This window comes from Dromiciops gliroides, chromosome 6 (assembly GCF_019393635.1).
Source record: "Dromiciops gliroides isolate mDroGli1 chromosome 6, mDroGli1.pri, whole genome shotgun sequence".
Classification (NCBI taxonomy): Eukaryota; Metazoa; Chordata; class Mammalia; order Microbiotheria; family Microbiotheriidae; genus Dromiciops; species Dromiciops gliroides.
The window spans coordinates 140,799,697-140,819,790 of record NC_057866.1 but is presented as its reverse complement, the minus strand read 5'-3'; the positions used below and the strand labels follow the sequence as shown (position 1 = coordinate 140,819,790).

The 20,094-nt window shown below is 43.5% G+C and overlaps 1 protein-coding gene across 11 annotated transcripts in view; it reads right to left on the bottom strand.

Moving 5' to 3' along the window:
* The window catches only part of JADE1 (jade family PHD finger 1), a 90,710-nt gene that overhangs the window by 32,318 nt on the left and 38,298 nt on the right, over positions 1-20,094 (bottom strand). For 10 of the 11 annotated variants that reach the window (XM_043970475.1, XM_043970472.1, XM_043970471.1 and 7 more), the window contains 4 exons: positions 15,457-15,542; positions 15,224-15,298; positions 11,542-11,699; positions 3,981-4,168 (listed from right to left, as the gene is read on the bottom strand). In XM_043970475.1, coding sequence (XP_043826410.1) covers positions 3,981-4,168; positions 11,542-11,699; positions 15,224-15,298; positions 15,457-15,542 — 507 coding nt within the window. The remainder of the gene's footprint in view (positions 1-3,980; positions 4,169-11,541; positions 11,700-15,223; positions 15,299-15,456; positions 15,543-20,094) is intronic. The other variant, XM_043970480.1, reaches the window with a different exon arrangement.

Below are 20,094 nucleotides of genomic sequence, written 5' to 3'. Positions count from 1 at the left end.
GGTTAAAATCATTCTTACTTGCAGCTCAAGCGTAAGCTCTGTAGGCGTAGTGTCTGCACGGGGGCCATCTTTACAAGCCCCCATCACAGTCTATGCTGTAGCTCTCACTGACTGACTAGAAGCCATCATGGGATAAAAGAAAGAGCACTGGATCTGGAGACACTTGACTCTGGTTCAAATTCTCTCTCAGTCACTTAACCCCTCTGTGGGCTGGGCTGCATTATGTGTCTTAGGTGTCTTCCTGTCCCAAACTCGTGATTCTGTGATTGACATCTGCTCAGCCTCTGGGTATTGGAGAGCTGAGCCCCACCCTGTGGGGTAACCTGTCACCCAGAGGTAGTGAAGGGCTGAGAACCTGGAGGTGCATTCTTTGTGAATACACTTCTACTACTACAACAATGATGATGATGATAGCTACAACTTACAGAGCACCTCCTGTATACCAGGCCCTGGGGTTAAGCACTTGTAACAAATGTCATCTCATAGGATCCTCACAACAATCCTGCAGGGTAGGGGCTATTACTGTCCCACTTTACAGCTGAGGAAACTGAGGCCACTTAACTAAGAGACAAAGTGACTTGCCCTGTGTCAGAGAGAGACAGCAGGTGTCTGAGACTAGATTTGATTTTATCAAATACTGCATGGTTTGCAAAACAAGGATTATCTCAGAGCCTCAGAATAAACTTTATAGGTGGGTACTTGGTATATAATTATCCCCATTTGAAAGAAGAGAAAACGGAAACTCAGAGGGGTTAAGTGACTTGCTTATGTTCATAATAACAATATCTAGCAGGGGGCAGAGCTAGGTGTTGCAGTGGACAAAGCACTGGCCCTGGATTCAAGAGGACCTGAGTTCAAATCCAACCTCAGACACTTGACACTTACTAGCTGTGTGACTCTGGGCAAGTCACTTAACCTTCATTGTCCTGCCCAAAAATAAGAAGAAGAACAACAATAACAACAACAACAATAATAATAGCTAGCACTTAAAAGGCACTTTAAGGTTCACCAAGTGTTTTACATATGCTTTCTCATGTAATCATACAGTCAGTGAGTGTCAGAGGGAGGATTTGAACAGAGTTTTTTGACTCCAAATACAGTACTTGGCCCAATACAGCTGGTATCATGGTATAGTTGAAAGAATGCTGGCTGTGTCACCCCAATATTCAACCAACTCCAATGGCTCCCTATTACCTCCAGGATCGAATACCAAATGCTGTGTTTGGCTTTTAAAGCCTGTCAACCTGTTTGATGATCCATGCCTTTCCAGCTGCCTTACAAAGTCCTCCCCTCCATGTCTTTTTCTTCCCCTCGCTGTTCCTCACACAAGACAGTCCATGTCCAAACTTGGGGCCCTCTCACAGTCCAGCTCTCCATACTGTCTCTCAGTGCCCCAGCTCTCTCCATCCTAGTCATGCCCTGTTTCCCCAAACTCCTTCAGGTCCCAGTTAAAGTCCCACCTTCTATAAGAAGCCTCTCCCTTCCCCTTAATGCCAGTCCTTCCCTCTGGTCATTATCTCGGGTCCATCCTACATATATTTTGTTTGGACATACTTGTTTGCACATTGTGTGACTACAAGCTCCTTGAAAACAGGGACGGTTTTGTTTATTTTTTGTTTTTCTTTGTATACTCAGCACTCAGCAAATAGCCCAGGCACACAGTAGGTGCTTAATAGATAAATGCTTGTTGACTTGAATTGAGCTGAATTCATATCCAGTACCTCACCATTAATCCGTCACATTCACTCTCTGAACCTGTTCCTTCATCTGCAAAATGGGTATAATAATGCTTACAAATACCTAACTTAATAGGCATGTTGTGGGGAAAAAGTGCTATAGAAATGAAAAGCACAATTACTTTCAAGACGCTGAGGATTCCAATGAGCCCATCATATAGTTTGCAAATCCCAAGAGAGTCACTGCAGACTCAGTTTCAGAAGCAATCATCCCATTATGCTCTGATACAAGATTATTGACCTAAGTCTTTTGAAGAGCAAAAAACCCAGGGTTGGACTCAGCAGGAAATTCAGTGACAGTATCCTTAGATAAGTGCACAGACCTGTGTGTCAAATCTAAGGCTACTGTTATCACTCGGATCTTAGAATACCCACCTGGCTTCAGCGACTCTATATTTTGAAGGAAGAAACCACAGGGAGAAGCATCGTAAGTGTCAAACAAACTATTTAGGAGTTCATGTTTACAGTGCCTCTAGCCTCCATCTTCTCACACCCTCTTTCAGCACTTCACACCCAAGCTTTTCCTATGCGTTTTCAAGACACTTGGCTTTGAAAGCATAAACCTCTTCCCTATAATTAATATTTACTACAGCAGTCTAATAATATAGTGAAGACGAAAGTCTCTGGGCATGTGTGGTCAGTGTTAAGAAGGATGGATGACTCTGCCAGAACATTCAGAAATATGTTTAAACCTGATGAGTTCAGATGGTATTTTTAAAGTCATCCACAAAAAACACAAAGCGCCTTCCTCTTGTGTCCTTTAGCGTCTGATAAAGAACACCAGGAGGCATCTGGGCACCCTCAGCTGGCCCATACCTAGCTGGCCCATTGTCAAGAAAGGGCCACAGCAAGATGGCCCGTAAAAGGTCAGAAAGAATACAGAACAGGTGAAATGAGTGCTAAGGGTCATATACTTTGCCTAGATTCTATCGGATAACCTGTTAACTTCATGCCTGTGTCTTTGACGTTGAGAATAAAAGGATCATAGGATTTATGGCTGGGAGGGACCTTAGAGGAGGACATCTAGCTGAACTTATTTCTACAGAGGAGGAAGCTGACACACAGAGAGGCTGCCTTGCCCATGGTCACAATAAATGTCATAGTGTGGTTTGAGCTCAGGTCCTTGGTCCCAGAATCAGGAGGTATTCAAAGTCCAACTCCTGAATCAGTACACATGAGGACCTGAGGTAGAGAATCCATGGGCTGAGGACTCCAGGATGACTTTAGGGAGGACAATCTGAGCTGCTCCTTGGGGAATGAATGGGTGGTACTCAGATGAGTGAACAGAAGTGAAGAGGGCACTGCAGGCAGGTATCAGAGCCTAAGCAAAGACACCAAGGCAGGAAAACACACAGAACATTCAGGGAAAGGGTCTCCTGAGATGATGAGTGTGGCTGGATTCATTAACATGTCTATTTTACTGTAGTTGCACTGGCTTTGAATTCTGTTGTCTTTTATTATCTTTGCCAATTTGATGGTTATCAAGGGGAAATCGCCCGGTGGTTTTTAATTAGCATTTCTCTGATCATTACAGATTTTTAACCTTTTTTTTTCTCATGAAGCTATTGATAATTTGTATATGTTTCAAGTGCAGCCTGTTTCTATCCTTGTGGGATATTCACTAAGAGGAACACTCGATTTGGAATCTGAGGACCTGGGCTCAAATCCTAGCTCCACCAAATAGATCTATCACCTTGTGACCATGGGGAAACATCATTTTCCTTTCCATAAAATGAGGGCTTTAGAATAGAAAGCCTCTAACATGTCCCAGGACTTGGAGTCAGGAAAACCGGGGTTCAAATCCTACCTTTGATACTTTCTTAATAAGCATGGGAAAGTCATTCACAGGGGCTTCTCCCTGAGCCTCAGTTTCCTTATCTGCAAAAAGGAGATAATAACTGTACTGCCCACCTTTTAGGGCTGTAGAAAGGCTCAAATGAGATAGAGTAAGTAAAATGCTTAGAAAACCCTAAAGCACTATATGAATGAGTTCTTACTATTATTCCAGCTATAACTCTCTGATCCCATTATCCTAAATAACACTGTAGATAATAAAGCTGGAAAAAGAAGTTGGGACCAGACTGTCCTGTGTCTCAATTTCCAAGTTAAATTATCTTCAATGTTATTTGGTGGTCAATGGGAACTCTTTCCACTCCCTTCTTACCCTCCTTAGTGTAAGGTCTCCCCTATTTGTCTTAAGTCAAGAGAAAACCTGGGGCAGGGAAGCAACCCATATCATCTCACCCATCTCCTTGAACTCCTCATTGGTCAGTTCCAGCCATGCAGTGTCCATGTCATTGAGGTCATAGCGACATACACTATCTGCCAACGTACGGATGTCTACATAGCCCAACTCTGGTGGCTCCGAGCCGGACGAGAGGATGTATTTCCTTGGCCTGATGAACATGAGGGCTTTCTCCTCAGACATTACCCTGAGAAACAGAGAGATAAAATTAACCTAGTGGCTAAGTAGGCAGTCACCTATTTCCACTTCATGATCCAGCCTAGAAGACACGAGTTTATTTTTGATACCTCCTAGAACATTAAAGATTCCCCCGTCCTTCAAAGTATCAAAGCATACTCTCCAGCACCACCCAAACTGCCAAAACACACACACACACACACACACACACACACACACACACGCACGAACGTCTCCAAGACCTAATAGTACAAATGAGAGGCAATGTGGTATAGCAGCTAAAGGGCTGACCTTGGAATCAAGAAAAATGGGGTTCAAGTACTGTCTTCAAAACAAACTCACTGTGACCACGAAAAAGTTACTGAACCAACCAATTTTTTTAACACTGTAATTATAGGTGACTGTTGATCTTCATTAGATAAGGAACTTTCCACACCAGAAGCACAGAGTGAGTGGTAGATGGAACAGAACTAGAGTCAGGAAAATCTGGGTTTGAATCCCACCTTAAATACTTATCAGCTAAGTGACCTTGGACAAGTAATTTGGCCTCCCTGAGTTTCAATTTCCTCATATGTTATATGGATAAAATAATAGCCTTCACCTCAAAGAGAGGTTGATGAGTTCAAATGAGGTAATGTATCTAAAATGTGTGAAGCTTTTTAAAAGCACTATGTGGGGGCAGCTAGGTGGCACAGTGGATAGAGCACCAGCCCTGGAGTCAGGAGGACTTGAGTTCAAATCCAGCTTCAGACACTTAACACTTACTAGCTGTGTGACCCTGGGCAAGTCACTTAACCCCAATTGCCTCACCCCCCCCCAAAAAAAAACCTAAAAAAAAAAAAGCACTATGTGAAGGCTTCCTGCTACTACTAATGCTGCTGCTACCACCACCACCACCACTACTACTACTACTACTACTACTACCACCACCACCACCACTACTACTACCACCACCACCACCATCACCAAAAAGTGTCATCATAATTTAAAACCAAGATCGGAGGTAGTTGAGAGTTCCAAGCCAGAAACAGAGGCATGAAGAAACATGGGCTAAGAGACTCCTCTCAAATCGGCTCTTTCTCCTCCACCCGGCTATGACATTACCAGTGGCTAAGGTGCCTACCCCTGTCCTGCCCCTCCCTTCCTCCCCCTGTGCCCCCCACTCTTCTCAGCCCACCCCTTATATCCCTTCCTCACACAACAGCAGCAGGTTTGACTCCACCACATCTTCAGAGAAAACTGAAACCTGAGTTTCAAAAGATCAAAGGGAGTTCCTAAACTAATTCTTATTAATCATGCCTGTCCCTGCCAGGACCCATTAGAACAAGTCTGTCTTACTAAGTAGGACACCAGATCTTTGAGAATGGTGCAGAAAGCTACAGCAGGCTAACACAAGCAATGAGTTCAAAGGATAAAAGCTACAAAGATATGGAAAAACACTGGGAAGCCAGAGGAAGGTAACTGGCGGCTCTGATGGGGAAAAAAAAAACCAAACCACCGGGGTACATCCCAGTAATTTGTACTTGAAATATGACATGATCCAACTTCATCAGGCACTAGAGAAATGGCAAGAGCTCATTTGGGAAGCCCGGAAGGCTAAAGTTGTGGGCTCCTCACATCTTTAAGATGGAACTTGCCTTACCACACCAGAAAGTCCCAATAAATGTTTGTTGGGAAGAAAGGCAGATCTCTTCAATGGCTGGAGATGACTCCAGAGCATTCCTAATAGAAGGCAGGGAATTGATGAGTTAGACTCCAATTGGAGTCCAAACAAAAGTTGAAGTCTCTAAAAGAGATGGTGTAGCAGAAAGATTGCTGACTTGGGAAATTCAAAGTCTACTGTGTACCAGGCCCTGTGCTAGCTAAGCACTGGGCAAGTCACTTTTGCTCTCTGGACCATGAGATCTTAGACTGAAAGTTAGAAGAGACAACGTAAGAGACCAACATTTTACAGATAAGTAAACTGAAACCAGAAAAGTTAAAAGATTTTCCTAATATCACACAAGTTGGAAGTAGTATTTAAAGGCAAGTCTTATAACTCCAAAAGTATGTTTTCTTTCCACTTTCCTTGACTGTCTCAATTTTCTCATCTATTACACAGGGATAGGGAATCAGGGGTCAGGAAAGATAGGTCAGACTAGAGGATCTCTTTGGATCTAGCTCCAAATTTATGATCCTTAGCAGTTTGAACAAATGCCTCCAAGTTTCTCAAAGCATTCTATGGATATATTTCCATAAATGCTAACAATACCCAAGTTCACGGAACAGGAGATTTTATCTACATCATATTGTAGATAGCTAAACTAGAGGGATTTATTTCAGAAACACAGAATGACAGAAGTTTGGAATTGGAATGGGCCTCAGAGACCATGTAGTCCAACATATACAAGAAAAAGAATCCCTACAGCATATCCAACCAGTGGTTACTCAGCCTCTTCCCAGTAAGGAGGGAACCCCAATACATCCCAAGGCAGCTCATTCTACTTTTGAATAGCTCTAATTATTACAACATTTTGTCTGATATAAAGCTTATATTGATCTCTTTTCAGGTTCCATACACTGTTCTTGAAGCCTTCTGGAACCAAACAGAAAAACTCCACTACTAAAAGTTTAGATGAAACACTCAGCCTAGCATTTCTACCCACTTTGTACAAAAACGATGTTCTTTTTCCAGACCCCTGCTCAAAATTAGGTTAAAAGTAAATAAAGGGGGGCAGCTAGGTGGCGCAGTGGATAAAGCATTGGCCTTGGATTCAGGAGTACCTGAGTTCAAATCCAGCCTCAGACACTTGACACTTACTAGCTGTGTGACCCTGGGCAAGTCACTTATCCCCCATTGCCCCCAAAACAAACAAACAAACAAACAAAGTAAATAAAGGGGCAAATAGGTGGCACAGTGGATAAAGCACTGGTCCTGGATTCAAGAGGACCTGAGTTCAAATCTGGCCGCAGACGCTTGACACTTACTAGCTGTGTGACCTTGGGCAAGTCACTTAACCCTCAATGCCCTGCCCCGCCCCCCCCCCAAATTAAATTAAAAAATTTTAAATCCTTGGTCAATGACCTGGGCACCAAACACCTGGCTGGGCACCTCTCTAGGGGAGAATTTTATGACACATATACTTGCTCTCTGCTGTCCAGAAGAATGAGAAACATGAGGGGTGAATGATCATCACGGACTTTGCTTTTCTAGTCCCCTCTCAAGATTCTAGACTGTAAATCCCTCAGAGAGGACCCAATTCTGCTTCTTTTATCCTTCCTAATAGGCTTTTGGCTAACAGAGGGTAATGAGATCTACTTTACCAGCTCTGTGGTCTTACAAATGTGTGTCTGACCTCAAAGGGGGTTAATTGCAGCCCATTTAACTTTATTCATATTAAGCCCAAGTAATCCAAGACTGCAACCCTTCACTTCAGGTGGCAGAAAAATTGTATTGACAGGAGGGGTGGGGAGTGAGGGTGGGGGGAGATAGGGTGAGGAATGGTGGTTAAGAAACATTTATTAAGTGCCCACAATCTGCTATAAAGATTTGGGGGGGGGGCGGGGCATAGGGGGTTAAGTGACTTGCCCAGAGTTACACAGCTTGTGTCAAGTGACTGAGGCCAGATTTGAACTCAGGTACTCCTGAATCCAGGGCCAGTGCTTTTATCCACTGCACCACCTAGCTGCTCCTAAGTGCCCACAATTTGTAAGGCATCACAATAGGCCCTGAAGATGAGGCCACAACATCAAAAAACAAATCTTGATCCTCAAGGTGCTTACAATCTAATAGGGAATTTAAGAAAATTGTATATAAAATGATTCCAGAGAGTTCCTGATAAAAAGGAAGGAAAGGTCCCCAAAAACTGTTTTGACAAAATGTGAGAAAATTCATTTTGGGGGGGAGGACTTAGGGAAAAGAGACAAAGAGAGACAAGAGGCTAGTGGCAGAGAGAGACAGAGAAACAGAGAGAGAGAGAGAGAGAGAGAGAGAGAGAGAGAGAGAGAGAGAGAGCGAGTGAAAGATTGACTGATTATTAATTAAGTATGTAGGGGCAGCTAGGTGATACAGTGGATAAAAGCACCGGCCTGAATTCAGGAGAACCTGAGTTCAAATCCAGCCTCAGACACTTGACACTTACTAGCTGTATGACCCTGGGCAAATCGCTTAACCCCCATTGCCCCACCCAAAAAATAATTAATTATGTAGAATGTGCCAGGCACTGTGCTAAATTCGAGAGATACGAATTCAAGCAAGTCAGTCAGTCCTTGTGCTCATGAAGCTCATGTTCTAATGGAGGGATGACAACTCATAAAAGGCAGCTGGGAATCCAGGAGGAAGGGTTACTGCCTAGGGAGAAGGAAAAGACTTCAAGGAAGAGCTGAACGGATGGCCTCAAAGTCCAGGTTAAAGAGCATGTCCTACCCTACAGACCCATAGTCCCCAACTCTTTAGAGAGCATGAGAACACCTTTTAGGATGAGACAGTCTCACAAATGCCCCCCCGCCCCCAACGGTAGTTTTGTTTATCCAGAGGCCACGTGAAGGTAAAGAATAAGTTAGGAGAGAAGTGGTGGACAAGGAAAAGATTGTGTTTACAGTTAAGCATCTCCAGAATCTTAGAAGTGGAGCCATCTCCTACAATGTCCAACGCTCAGGTGTGCTGCCCCTGAGGCTTCTCGTGGGGATGAAGGTCATGGGAAGCCAATGAAGAGCCACAAGCTCAAAGCAGAATTCAGTATCCACATCATGAGGCTGGAGGACAACGAACAACTTCAGTAGAGAAACCACGGTGAGAGGTCCTTCCCTCATCACGGGCAGTGTGGTACTTAGGAAGGAACCCTAGAACTGCATTCAAAGGACCTGGGTTCGAATTTCAGCTCTGCTATTTACTAGTTGTATGACTTTGAATGAGGCACTTTGCCTGGGAATGAACTTCCTCTTGTGTAAAATGAGGGGGCTTGATTCGTGGGCTCTCAGGTTCTTTCCATCCTTAGATGTATGATCTAGATTCTCCCAGTCAAAAAACAAGATGGGACAGTAAACCAATAGGCAAACTGGTACCATCGGTCTTTGGAGAATGAGTCAGAGAGAGTCTGAATCTCTGCTTACATGGGTAATGAATATATGAATAAATAAGCCAAGAGAAAGAACCAGTGTGTGAAGGTTTTACCTTGTCATTATCATTAATAGGTGAACTTTAACAAATAACTTTTCTTTCACAGCTGGGTTCTCTCCTCTCCACCTCCCACACCAATCCCTCAGGTTTTCTCACATCTGTCTACCTGAGAAGGTAGAGCAAACCAAAGCAGGTACCAAAGAGATTTCCCATATCAGGGATGAAAACCAGACTGCCTACCAAGGACCTTCATATTCCCATCCCAGAATGAAAATCAACGATGGAAGACAGGAACATCAATTTAGACAGACATGGAAAGAACCTTAGGGAAACTCTAGTATTGTCTCTTCATTTATATAATGAACTAAGTCCCAAATGGTCTGCCCAGGGTCACACAGGTGGGAAAGAGGCAGAGCAGAGATTCAATACCAAGTCCTATCTCCAAATTTAGTGCTCTTTCCACTGTACAACACTGTAAGCAACTGAAAGACCAAATGCTTCCTGAGAGCAGGGATTAGTATAGGGAGCTCCTGATGAGGGACTCCCTCTATCCATGCTGGTCAGTCCCTTCACTGCAATTTATAGTCTTAGAAATCTGCCTAGAGCACTGCAAGATTGTCTTGCCAAGGGTCACAAAGCAGTTTGTGTCAAGGACAAGACTTGAACCTAGCTAGATCTTCTGGGATTTGAGGCCAGTTCATTGGCCACTCCATGTCTCCCTTTTGGCACATGATGGGTATTTATTTAATTGAACTGAAGATGAAGAAGCACTTGGTATGTCTCCAAATGTCCCCCCTGAAGCTTAAGGAACTCTTAGAACCACTAAGCAGATAAATGGAGAAAAACAATCTTTGCAACAAGTTTCTTTGATAAGAGTCTCATTTCTAAGATATACAGAGAATAGATTCAAATTTATAAGAATAAGAGTTGATCCCCAATTGATAAATGGTCAAAGGATATGAATAAGCACTTTTCAGAAGAAGAAATCAAAGCTATCCATAGCCATTTGAAGAAAAAATTATTTAAATCACTATTAAAGAAATGCAGATTAAAATGGCTCTGGGGTACTACCTCACATCTATTGGATTGGCAAAGATAACAAAAAAAATAAAATGACAAATGCCAGAGGGGCTGTGAGAAAACAGGTCCATTAATACACTGTTGGTGGAATTTTGAATTAGTCCAGCAGTTCTGGAAAGCAACTTGAAACTATGTCCCAAAGGTTATTAACTGTGCATGTCCTTCAACCCAGCAATACCAAAATTAGGTCTATATTTCAAAAAACATAAAAGAAAAAAAGGATCCATTTGTACAAAAATATTTAGAGCAGTAGTTTTTGTGGTCACAAACAAATGGAAACTAATAGGGTCCTCAACAATTGCAGAAAGGCTGAACAAATTATAGTATATAACTATATATAAGTGTGTGTGTGTGTGTGTGTGTATATATATATATATATATACACACACACATACATACTATATTGTATGTTATAGAATATAACAGGTTTATATATATATATATATTTATATACACACACACCATATAATGAAATGGAATACTATTGTGCTATAAGAAATGAGGAAAGGTACAGTTTCAGAGAAACCTGGGAAGACTTGTATGAACTGATGCAGAGTGGAGTAAGGTGAACCAGAAGAACAATTTATACACCATTATTGTAAAGACAAACAACTTTGAAAGACTTCAGAATGCTGATCAATACAAAGACAAACCACCGTTTCATGGGATTCGAGATGAGCGATGTTATTGACCTAACAGAGAGATGATGAACTCAGAATGAAAACTGAGACTTTTTTTTACATTCTCTCCCAAGACGGGAAATTTGTTTTGCATGACTCCTTATGTTTGCAACAGGGATTTTCTTTTTCTTTTCTTTTCTTTTTTTTTTTTGGCGGGGGGAAGGAGAGGAATGGGGGGAAGCAAGATCGTTTTATTTGACTAAAAGAAATAAAATTTAATTTTAAATAATTAACCTTCCCTCCTCTAAAAAAAATGTTCCTAGAAGACAGAAATCTTGGACAGGTATGGCTGGAAAATCCAGTCAAGAGGACAATGGAACTTAGCAGAACTCTTGCCTGTGCCCTGAAGTGTATGCCTAGTGTGTTTCTCTTTCACTTATATCCTCATATACAATCAATACTTTACAATTTCCACCTTTATCCACTAAGGCTCTTAGAAGTACAACTCCCCAGTTGATATGTACAGGAGAAAGAGAGTAGCAGGGAGGAAGAGAAGGGATTTTTTTATGGTATGTATGTTTCTACCTGGCCACAGGTTCTGGTATAGTCCCTGGGCTCACTGGCACCTGGACCCCCTTCTCCCATTCCTGCCTCCAAGGGTCAGCCAACACATAGTATTCATCTGGGTTCAGCTGGTAGGAGTCATGAAGCTTCATCGCTGTGATCAGGTCTGTCCTGAACACCTGCAAAGGGAGAGAAAAGAACGCTGACATTTGATATTTATATTTCCTGTTCACAGGAGCTTCTAGCTCCAAGGAGACCATGCAGGTGACAAGGTCCCTATAGCCACATGAAAACAACCTGACCTATTCCAGGAGAGACTTTTAGCTTGACACCCATTCAACTCTGCTCAGGCTGGCCGGGAGGGGAGTGGGGAAACCTGGCAACTGTGCTCAGAATTCCCTGATCTCTGGGCTCTCCTCTTACTCCACAGCCTCCTCCTGCACAAACACAGTAGTCTGGAGAAACATCAACAGTCACATTCTCCCAAAGCTTCCCCAAAAGGACTCTCTACTTGCTCTGAGAAATGCAGGGAAAACATGCAACCGGAAACCCCTGGAGCAAGGTCATTAAATTAAAGATATTCTCCACACATGTTTACAAACCTAAAATTCACTGCAAAGCTCAAAACAACACCTCTCCAAACTCTGTGAAAGCCTGAGTGTCTCCTAGAGTTCAGCTTCACTCGCAGACTAGTCACTCCTCAATAGCTAGGTGTAGTCCCAACATGCTGACTGCCTACCAAAGATCCAAGGTCAGCTTGCCTATCATCTATCTATCTATCTATCTATCTACCTATCCATCATTTGTGTATATACCTATATGGCTATCATCCATCAATCCACCTACCTATCCATCTACCTATCTACACAGTTACCTACCTACCTATCTACCTGCCTATCCATCCATCCATCCATCTACCTGTTTGTCTCTGTCTCTATCCATCTATCTTATCCGTCTGTCCCACACCCATACCTACCTACCCATTTATCCACCCACCCACCTACCTATCCATCCATCTATCCATCTATCTAGCCTCAGACACTTAATAGCTTTGTAAACCTAGATAATTAATATCCTCCTTTCTAAGTGTGTTTCCCTCATCTGTAAGATGGGGATAATGATAGCACCTAGCTCACAAAATTGTTGTCACGATCAAATGAAAGCCTGTATCCAAAGCGCTTTTACAGGGCTCCATAAACACTGGCTGACTAGCTATCCCAGGATGAATGGTCGGGCAAAAGTTAGCGTCAGCTGGGACCTAGGAAGGAATCTAGCTCTGAAAACTCTGTCCGAAGGGAGAGATGAAATGACAAATTCCCCAGCCCCAAGACAAGCTTGTCTTGGCACTACTATGTTAAATCAGAGACAGACGTGTATCCCACAAGAACCTGCTGAGTCACACACCTTTCCTTGGCATACCTTCTCTCCATGAAGCAGGAGATGCATGGGAGAAGCACCTAAAGAGCCCTGGGAGGTAAGTATTTGACCAAAACCAAACCAAACCAAACCACAAAGGTAGCAAGGCTGCCCCCTGCCAAGAAAGCTCCTGCACTTCCCATCTCGGGCCAATGGAAGAGAGCCACAGGAAACCTAACACTTCAAGAACAACTCATGTGCAGACTCATCCATCTGGGGCACGGAGAATAAACAAGGTCTGACCCCTGACCCTGAGCAAAACGGCAGCAGCAGAGGCAGGAGGGCAAAACCATCTTCCCACTGGTGCCCCTGAGCGATGGGTCTGCTTCCCTCCCAATGATCCCTGCAGTTCTAGAGCTGCCTTCCAAGGGCCCGTGAAGAAGCTCTAACCTTGGCAATGAGATTGGCCAGAAGCCACATTTGGCTCCAGAGGAAGGCATGCATCTGTAAACCCCATTCTCTGTTTACACAAGTCCCAAGTCACAATACAGGACTCTCTGCCTGGGACAAGGAGTGCTCTCTTTCTTAGCCTTCTCCAAGTCCACATCAGGCACATGCTAAAAGCCCCAGAGCTGACCCATTTTCAAGGACTCATTTTGTCCCGGAACAAAGATTACCAGAATAAAAGTTTAAGACAGCATTCCAAAAAAAAAAAAAAAAAAAGACGGCTCCCTTCCCCCTTTCATCCCCCACCCTTGCTCCCACCCCCAATGCTACCACTCACTCCCGGAATGCCAACAACAAACTGAGGAGCAGCCAACAGCTGTCTACAGAAGCATCACAGGGTGAGGTAACAGGTAAGGGAAGCAGTGCACATGCCCCAGTGCCTTAGGCAGCTCCCTGAGCTCGCCCTAGCCCCCACAGAGCAGCTGATGAACCGTTTCCCAACTCCCATCTCCATCCGCCTGCAGGCAGAAATTGTATTTTAGGTGAGTCCCATGGACTCACTGCAGGTCCCCCAACTAAACTGAAGGAAAGATAGCTAAGGAGTTTGGCTAAAGGGAGGACGGAAACCAAATTGAAACAATGAAGGAGGCCACCTCTATCCATACACTCCCCTCACCCCCAAAGGGTGGGACAGGAAGGTGTCAATCAAAAAAGAGAAGAGCTGCCCCCATCCTCATGAGTGGTCAGCATAAATATTTTAGGTGGGAAGTGATTTAGGACAAGGACTTAACTGGGAAGGAACCAGTAACATAATTGGATTTTGACTAAAAACTTGCCCATAGAAAAGGTTTTTGCCCAAGTGCCTTAGGCCCACTGCCATGCTGCTTGACCCTGGAGCCCCCTACCACATTCTGCTGTGCCCTTGGGCAGAGGAACAATTCCATTTCCTAAAGTTGTGGTCCCTGGGGCACTGGAACTTCAATCCAGCAAAAGCTAACTCATTCATTCCCCCTTATTTTCCAGTGAAATTAAACAAACAGGAGGAGTGAGGTCTGGTGCAACAGTTAAGGAAAAGGAAAAGGAAGGAAAAAAAGGAAGGAGAGGAGTGAGGGAAAGAGACACAAACATAAGCACTAGAAAAGGTTCAGAACAAGAGGAAGGAAAGGGACCCCGGAGGGCCACACCAGAACCACAAGGCCAAAACCAGTAAGCAATGGGAATGTGAAGGCTCGATACCCCTCAGATCCCTTTCCTAAGGGTCCGGCTGCTCCCACGTTTTCCCATAATTCTAAAGGAAGGCTATTATCATTCTCTAGGAGAACCCACTGAACTCATCATCACCTCGACAATCCAACCCACCGAGTTTCCCTAGCATTTCCCCAGGCAAGTCCTTGGAGTGACAGGGCAAGCCAGAGAAAACCAAAGCATCCCTCTGAGAAATCTGCCTTCACCTCCCATCACTCAATGGTTGTTGTTGCCTTTGAGCCTGTTCTGTTTAGAGGAAACTGGAAGACTTCTCAAGGAATCCGCCCCCAGGTCTCCCTGGTACAGAGAGGCTCACTTTGAAAAATGCCAAAGATCAAGGCCCGTTTCCTTCCTTGATTTACATTCCTCAAAGCACTGCAGAATAGCAGGTTGCTAGATGGACAGGTAAGTCCTTAGCAAACATCAAGGCCAGCAGCAGTGAAGGGCTATGGGATGCGCCTACAAACCAGTATTTACCAAAAGGGAAGGAAGACAGGAGTAGGGATCCAGGAAGAGAGGACATGGGGGGGGGGAGAGGAGCTGGAGGTGGGAAGGGAAAGAGAGAGAACCTTGAAAACAATTCCCGAAACAAAAACTGTTCAAAATGACATTGGGTTGGTGCCAAAGAAGCCAAAAAGTCAGGGCTAAAACTAACTTGAGGCTGGCAGTGACTGTAGCAGCTGCTGAAATCCCTGATCTCCTGGCCAGAGGGAAAGTTGCTGGGTGCCAGCTGAGACGGAGCAGGAAAGGAAAGAGAATAGAATTAGGAAGAAACGCACTCATCAACCAGGTGTGTGTATGTGTGTGCGTGTGTGCGTGTGCGTGTGCGCACACACACGTGTCTTTACTTCCCAGAGACTGCAAAATCTGATGCAATTCAGCAAATACCTCAGAGGGCTTTCGGTCTTCATGTCTGGAACATGAGTTTCTCCTGTGTCGTGATCTGGACTGCTGGGACCAGGTCGTAGATAGGCCTGAAGGTATAAAAATCCAAATGGGAGCAATGAAAAACTGCACCGATGGTTCATGAGACACAGAGCCCCTAGGCAGGATCATCAGGCCACACTGCTTTTCTGGGCTTGAAATTCCTGATGCCTCTCCTGTCCTCTCCACTCCACCCTACCTACCCCCCTGGCTCTGTCGAGCTCCTCAAACGTGTCCCACCATCAGGCCAACCAAGATCTTCCCGTCAACAATCAGCAGCTGCCTTGAGATTTCCTAATTTAAGTGACTTGGAAATGAGGGCCCAAGACATACTTTAGCACCTTTAGAAGTGAACTATAATTCATATTTCTTACACATAAGTTTCCTAGGATGCAATTCAATTCAACACAAATATATAGGATGTCCCAAAAGGCTTAATGTGGTTTAAAGCTTTAATCTGTCTGTCTTGGGTGTGTACAGATGTATCAATATACTATATATATATATATATATATATATATATATATATATATATATATATATATATATATATATATATATATATATATATATATATATATATATATATATATATATATACACACACACATATACATATATAGATAGTATGTGTATGTATACATTTATTGTATGTATGTAGTAAAGATCTAGTATGTTATACACTAATTATTATGCACAGTACGCTATGTATTTTATTTATAGCATTGTATATATGTGTATATTCACAGTATGCTATATATAGTATGATTACATATGTATGTGTATATATGAGAGATCCTAGGATACAATTCAATTAATCATATATATATATATATGTATGTATGTATGTATGTATATGTGGCTATGTGTATACACACATGCATACTACATGCCTGATACGATGTTGCAAGAGCATAGGATCACTGAGCCAAAGTCTGAAGGCACCTCAGAGGCCACCTAGGACAAGCCCCTCATTTTACAAATAGGAAGCCTAAGACCAGGAGTTGTTAAGTGCCCTTGCTCAAGGTCTCCAATTTTTCAAGAGGCAGAAGGGAAACAGAATCCAGTGGCAGATTCCAAACGCAGCACTCCTTCCACCACTGCTCTAAGACACCTCGCAGTCAGGCCTCCATTCTGTCCGGCCCTTCTCCCAGCCACTGCTACCCTGACCAGGAAGGGTGGACATTTTCAAACCCAGCCCTGTGTTGAGGGTGGCCATGTCTGTCCGGCTCAGAGGTAAGGATAACTGCTGACACATTTATTATCCCCTTTATTTCTCTCAGTGCAGAACTCCCCCCTCTGTACAGTCAGCTCTCCTCCATACAGATGTTACCTCTCCAAGCAAACAGCTGGGTGAGGTCGTTAAGTGGTGAGAAGTCAAACTAAGTCACTTACCAAGTAGGGAGTGACAGACGTCACCCCAGCCAAAGGTCAAAAGAAAGACTTGGGCAATGCATGACAGAGGGCGGGTGCGAAAGCGGTGCCAAATATATAAATGGAAGAAAAAAGAAAGAAATTGTTCTGGTTTCCAGGGGCTGGCATCCTTCTGGGACAGAACTCATCCACACAGAGTAGAAAGAGACAGCTCCAACAGTTTGCAAAAGTCACTAACGCCCAGAAAGGCTAGGGGCTAGGCGCTCGGTACCCGTGGTCACACGGCTGGCAAACTGCATAGGGAGGGCTTAAATTCCAGGCCTCTGACTACAGGTCAGCCCCAGCATACCTATTACTATATATGCCACGATACCCTTCAGCTAATAGCTCCATTTCATTTAGTGAGATGGAAAAAAAGATATTTTATTCGACTTGTAGGAATGCTTTTTAAGTGCACTGTATCACTGTGAGTACTTGTACCAAGAATTATTATCCCCAACCTATCCCTAAAATATAAAATCCAAACAGAATAAAAATAAACACTTGGCTTTCGCTAGAACAGGCCACCACAGACCCATTCCAGGAGACTCTGTAAAGCTTTGAATATAATAAGCAACCACCCTTTTGGACAATGGCCTTCTGAAACCCTTTCTCTGCTTTCCCTGGACTAGAACCCCAATCTGGCCTTACAGAGTCGGTACCCCTTTCCTCCTCTCCTCCTTTCTCTATTATACAGGGGCTTCATTCTGCTAACACTTCTCCCCTGGGTGTCTGGATGAAAGGATCACACATTTCAGGTCACACAGGAAGTAAAGGGCTGAGCTGAGTCTCACACACTGCTCTTCTGACTCCAGATCCGAAACTCGTGGCATTCCACCATGGGAAACTGTTTAGTGCCCACAGAGAAAGCCCAGGGCAAAGGGCAGCTCCTCTGTGTGAAGCCCTGCCCAAGAAGCCCCCAGGATGAGGCCGAATGGATAGGAACCAGACGGTGTGAACAAAATAATGAATGAAATCAGGAATTTCAGGAATGAAATGACAGCTCTACCAAAGTACCTGAGCAAGCCCCTAAAGAGCTGAGGAAGCCCAGGAAAGACACAAGCCCTATAAAAAAGATTTCTGGCAAGTAGGTGGCGCAGTACATTGAAAGCTGCACCTGGAGTCAGGAAGACCTGAGTTCAAATACAGACTGTATGTGAGCCTGGCCAAATCATTTGTCTGACTCTGCCTTAGTTTCTGCATCTGTAAAAAGGGGATGATTATAGCACCCAACTCATAGGGTTGTTGTAAAAAATCAAATGAGATGATAGTTATAGTATTCTGCAAACCTTGATGTGCTATATGTCAGCGAATATTACAGAGGTTAAAGCAGCATCCCTTTGTAACAGTCTACTTTAGGAGCTTAGAATGTAAACTTATAGCACTTGTGAATGGACTATCTTAACACCCCTCTTCTCTCCTTACTGTTTGTGTTCCTTCTTTGGAATAGTGGAAAGAGCACTACAAACTAAGACAGAATCAAGTGACCTAGGTTCATATCTCCTCTCCACTACTTACTGTCTGTGCAACCTGGGGGCGGGAGGGGGGCGGGGGAGAACCAGCTTCTTTTCACAGCAACCTTCCTCATGTTCCTAACTTCTCAATAACTTGCTCGTCTCCAGTTTCCTTAATCACAACCTAAGTAGTCATTTGTGTGTTCCCCCAAACTAATAAAAGGTGAGGGTAAAAAAAGGGGGCAGACTCTGCTACTTACTACCGATGTGACCTTGGACAAGTACTCAACCCTCTCTGGGTCTTAGTTTCTTCTACTATAAAATAAAAGGGATTGGATCAGATGACATAAAGATCCCTTTCAGTTATAAATCCATGGTCCTTTGGCTCTTCTCAGCAATGCAACGATCTGAGACATTGCCAAAGGACTTATGGTGGAAAATGCTCTCCACATTCAGAAAAAGAACTATGGAGTCTGAATGCACATTGAAGCATACTATTTTCACTTTTGTTGTTGCTTTTTTGTTATTCTTCTTGTTTATTTTTTCTTGCTTTTTTTTTCCTTTTGTTCTGATCAATATGGAAATATGTTTAACATTATTGTAATGTATAGCCTATATCAAATTGTTTACTGGCTTCAGGAGGGAGGAGGGAAGGGAGGGTGAGAGAAAAATGTGGAACTCAAAAAACATCTTCACATGTAATTGAGAAAAATTAAAATAAATATTTTTTTAAAAAGAGGGGGACAGAACTCCTCAGTGAAATAATTTAGCCCAAAATAAAATAAAATGATAAAACCACTCTTGGTGAGCCAAGACAATGCGTCACCCAAAACAAGAAACTATTATCACCACTCGGGCTCCAGTGACCAGGATGAAAACAAACTTGAAGAAGTTATGAAAATCTAAAACAGATTTTCTTCCTCCTGCCAGGTGAATCCGTATCGCAGAATTTCAAAGGCCCCTCAGAATCCCATTCCAGCATTTAGTGGATATAGATTGTCCTATCTCTTCCTTGTTTCATCCACCTGGAGGTGATCATCAAATATTTGGTGGACATTTCATAGGGCTTTTCCTTCCACTGGGAAGGTAAGATTGCCTCTACATCTGACTGAAGCGTCAATTGCTGTTTGATTTCTAAAAGCATTCGCTGACCAGGCCTTCTCAAATTCTTAGAAAAGTCTGTGTTCCTTCTTTGAAAAAGATAGAAACAGGCAGCTAGGTGGCGCAGTGGATAGAGCACCGGCCCTGGAGTCAGGAGGACCTGAGTTCAAATCCGGCCTCAGACACTTAACACTTACTAGCTGGGTGACCCTGGGCAAGTCACTTAACCCCAACTGCCTCACTTAAAAAATTAAAACACAAAATAAAACAACAACAACAAAAAAAAACAAACAAAAGAAAAAGATAGAAACTAGCACAGTGGAAAGAGCACCCTAAACTAAAACCAAATCAACTGACCTAGGTTCAAATCTCGTCTCCACTACTTACTGCTTGTGTAACCTCAGTCGGGCAAGTCACCCCCTTTGTGGACCTCAGTTTCCTCCTGGATAAAACGATGAGGCTGGACTAGATGATCTCTAAAGCACATTCCATACACCCAGTGATGAATCCACTTGCAGATAATTCAAAGCACAGGACTGAAAGAATGAAAGCAAGTACTCTTTGCAAGTTTCACCCCACCCCACCCCACACTCCCAGGTAAAGAGGAGGAAATAACAACAGGGAAGCTGAATGA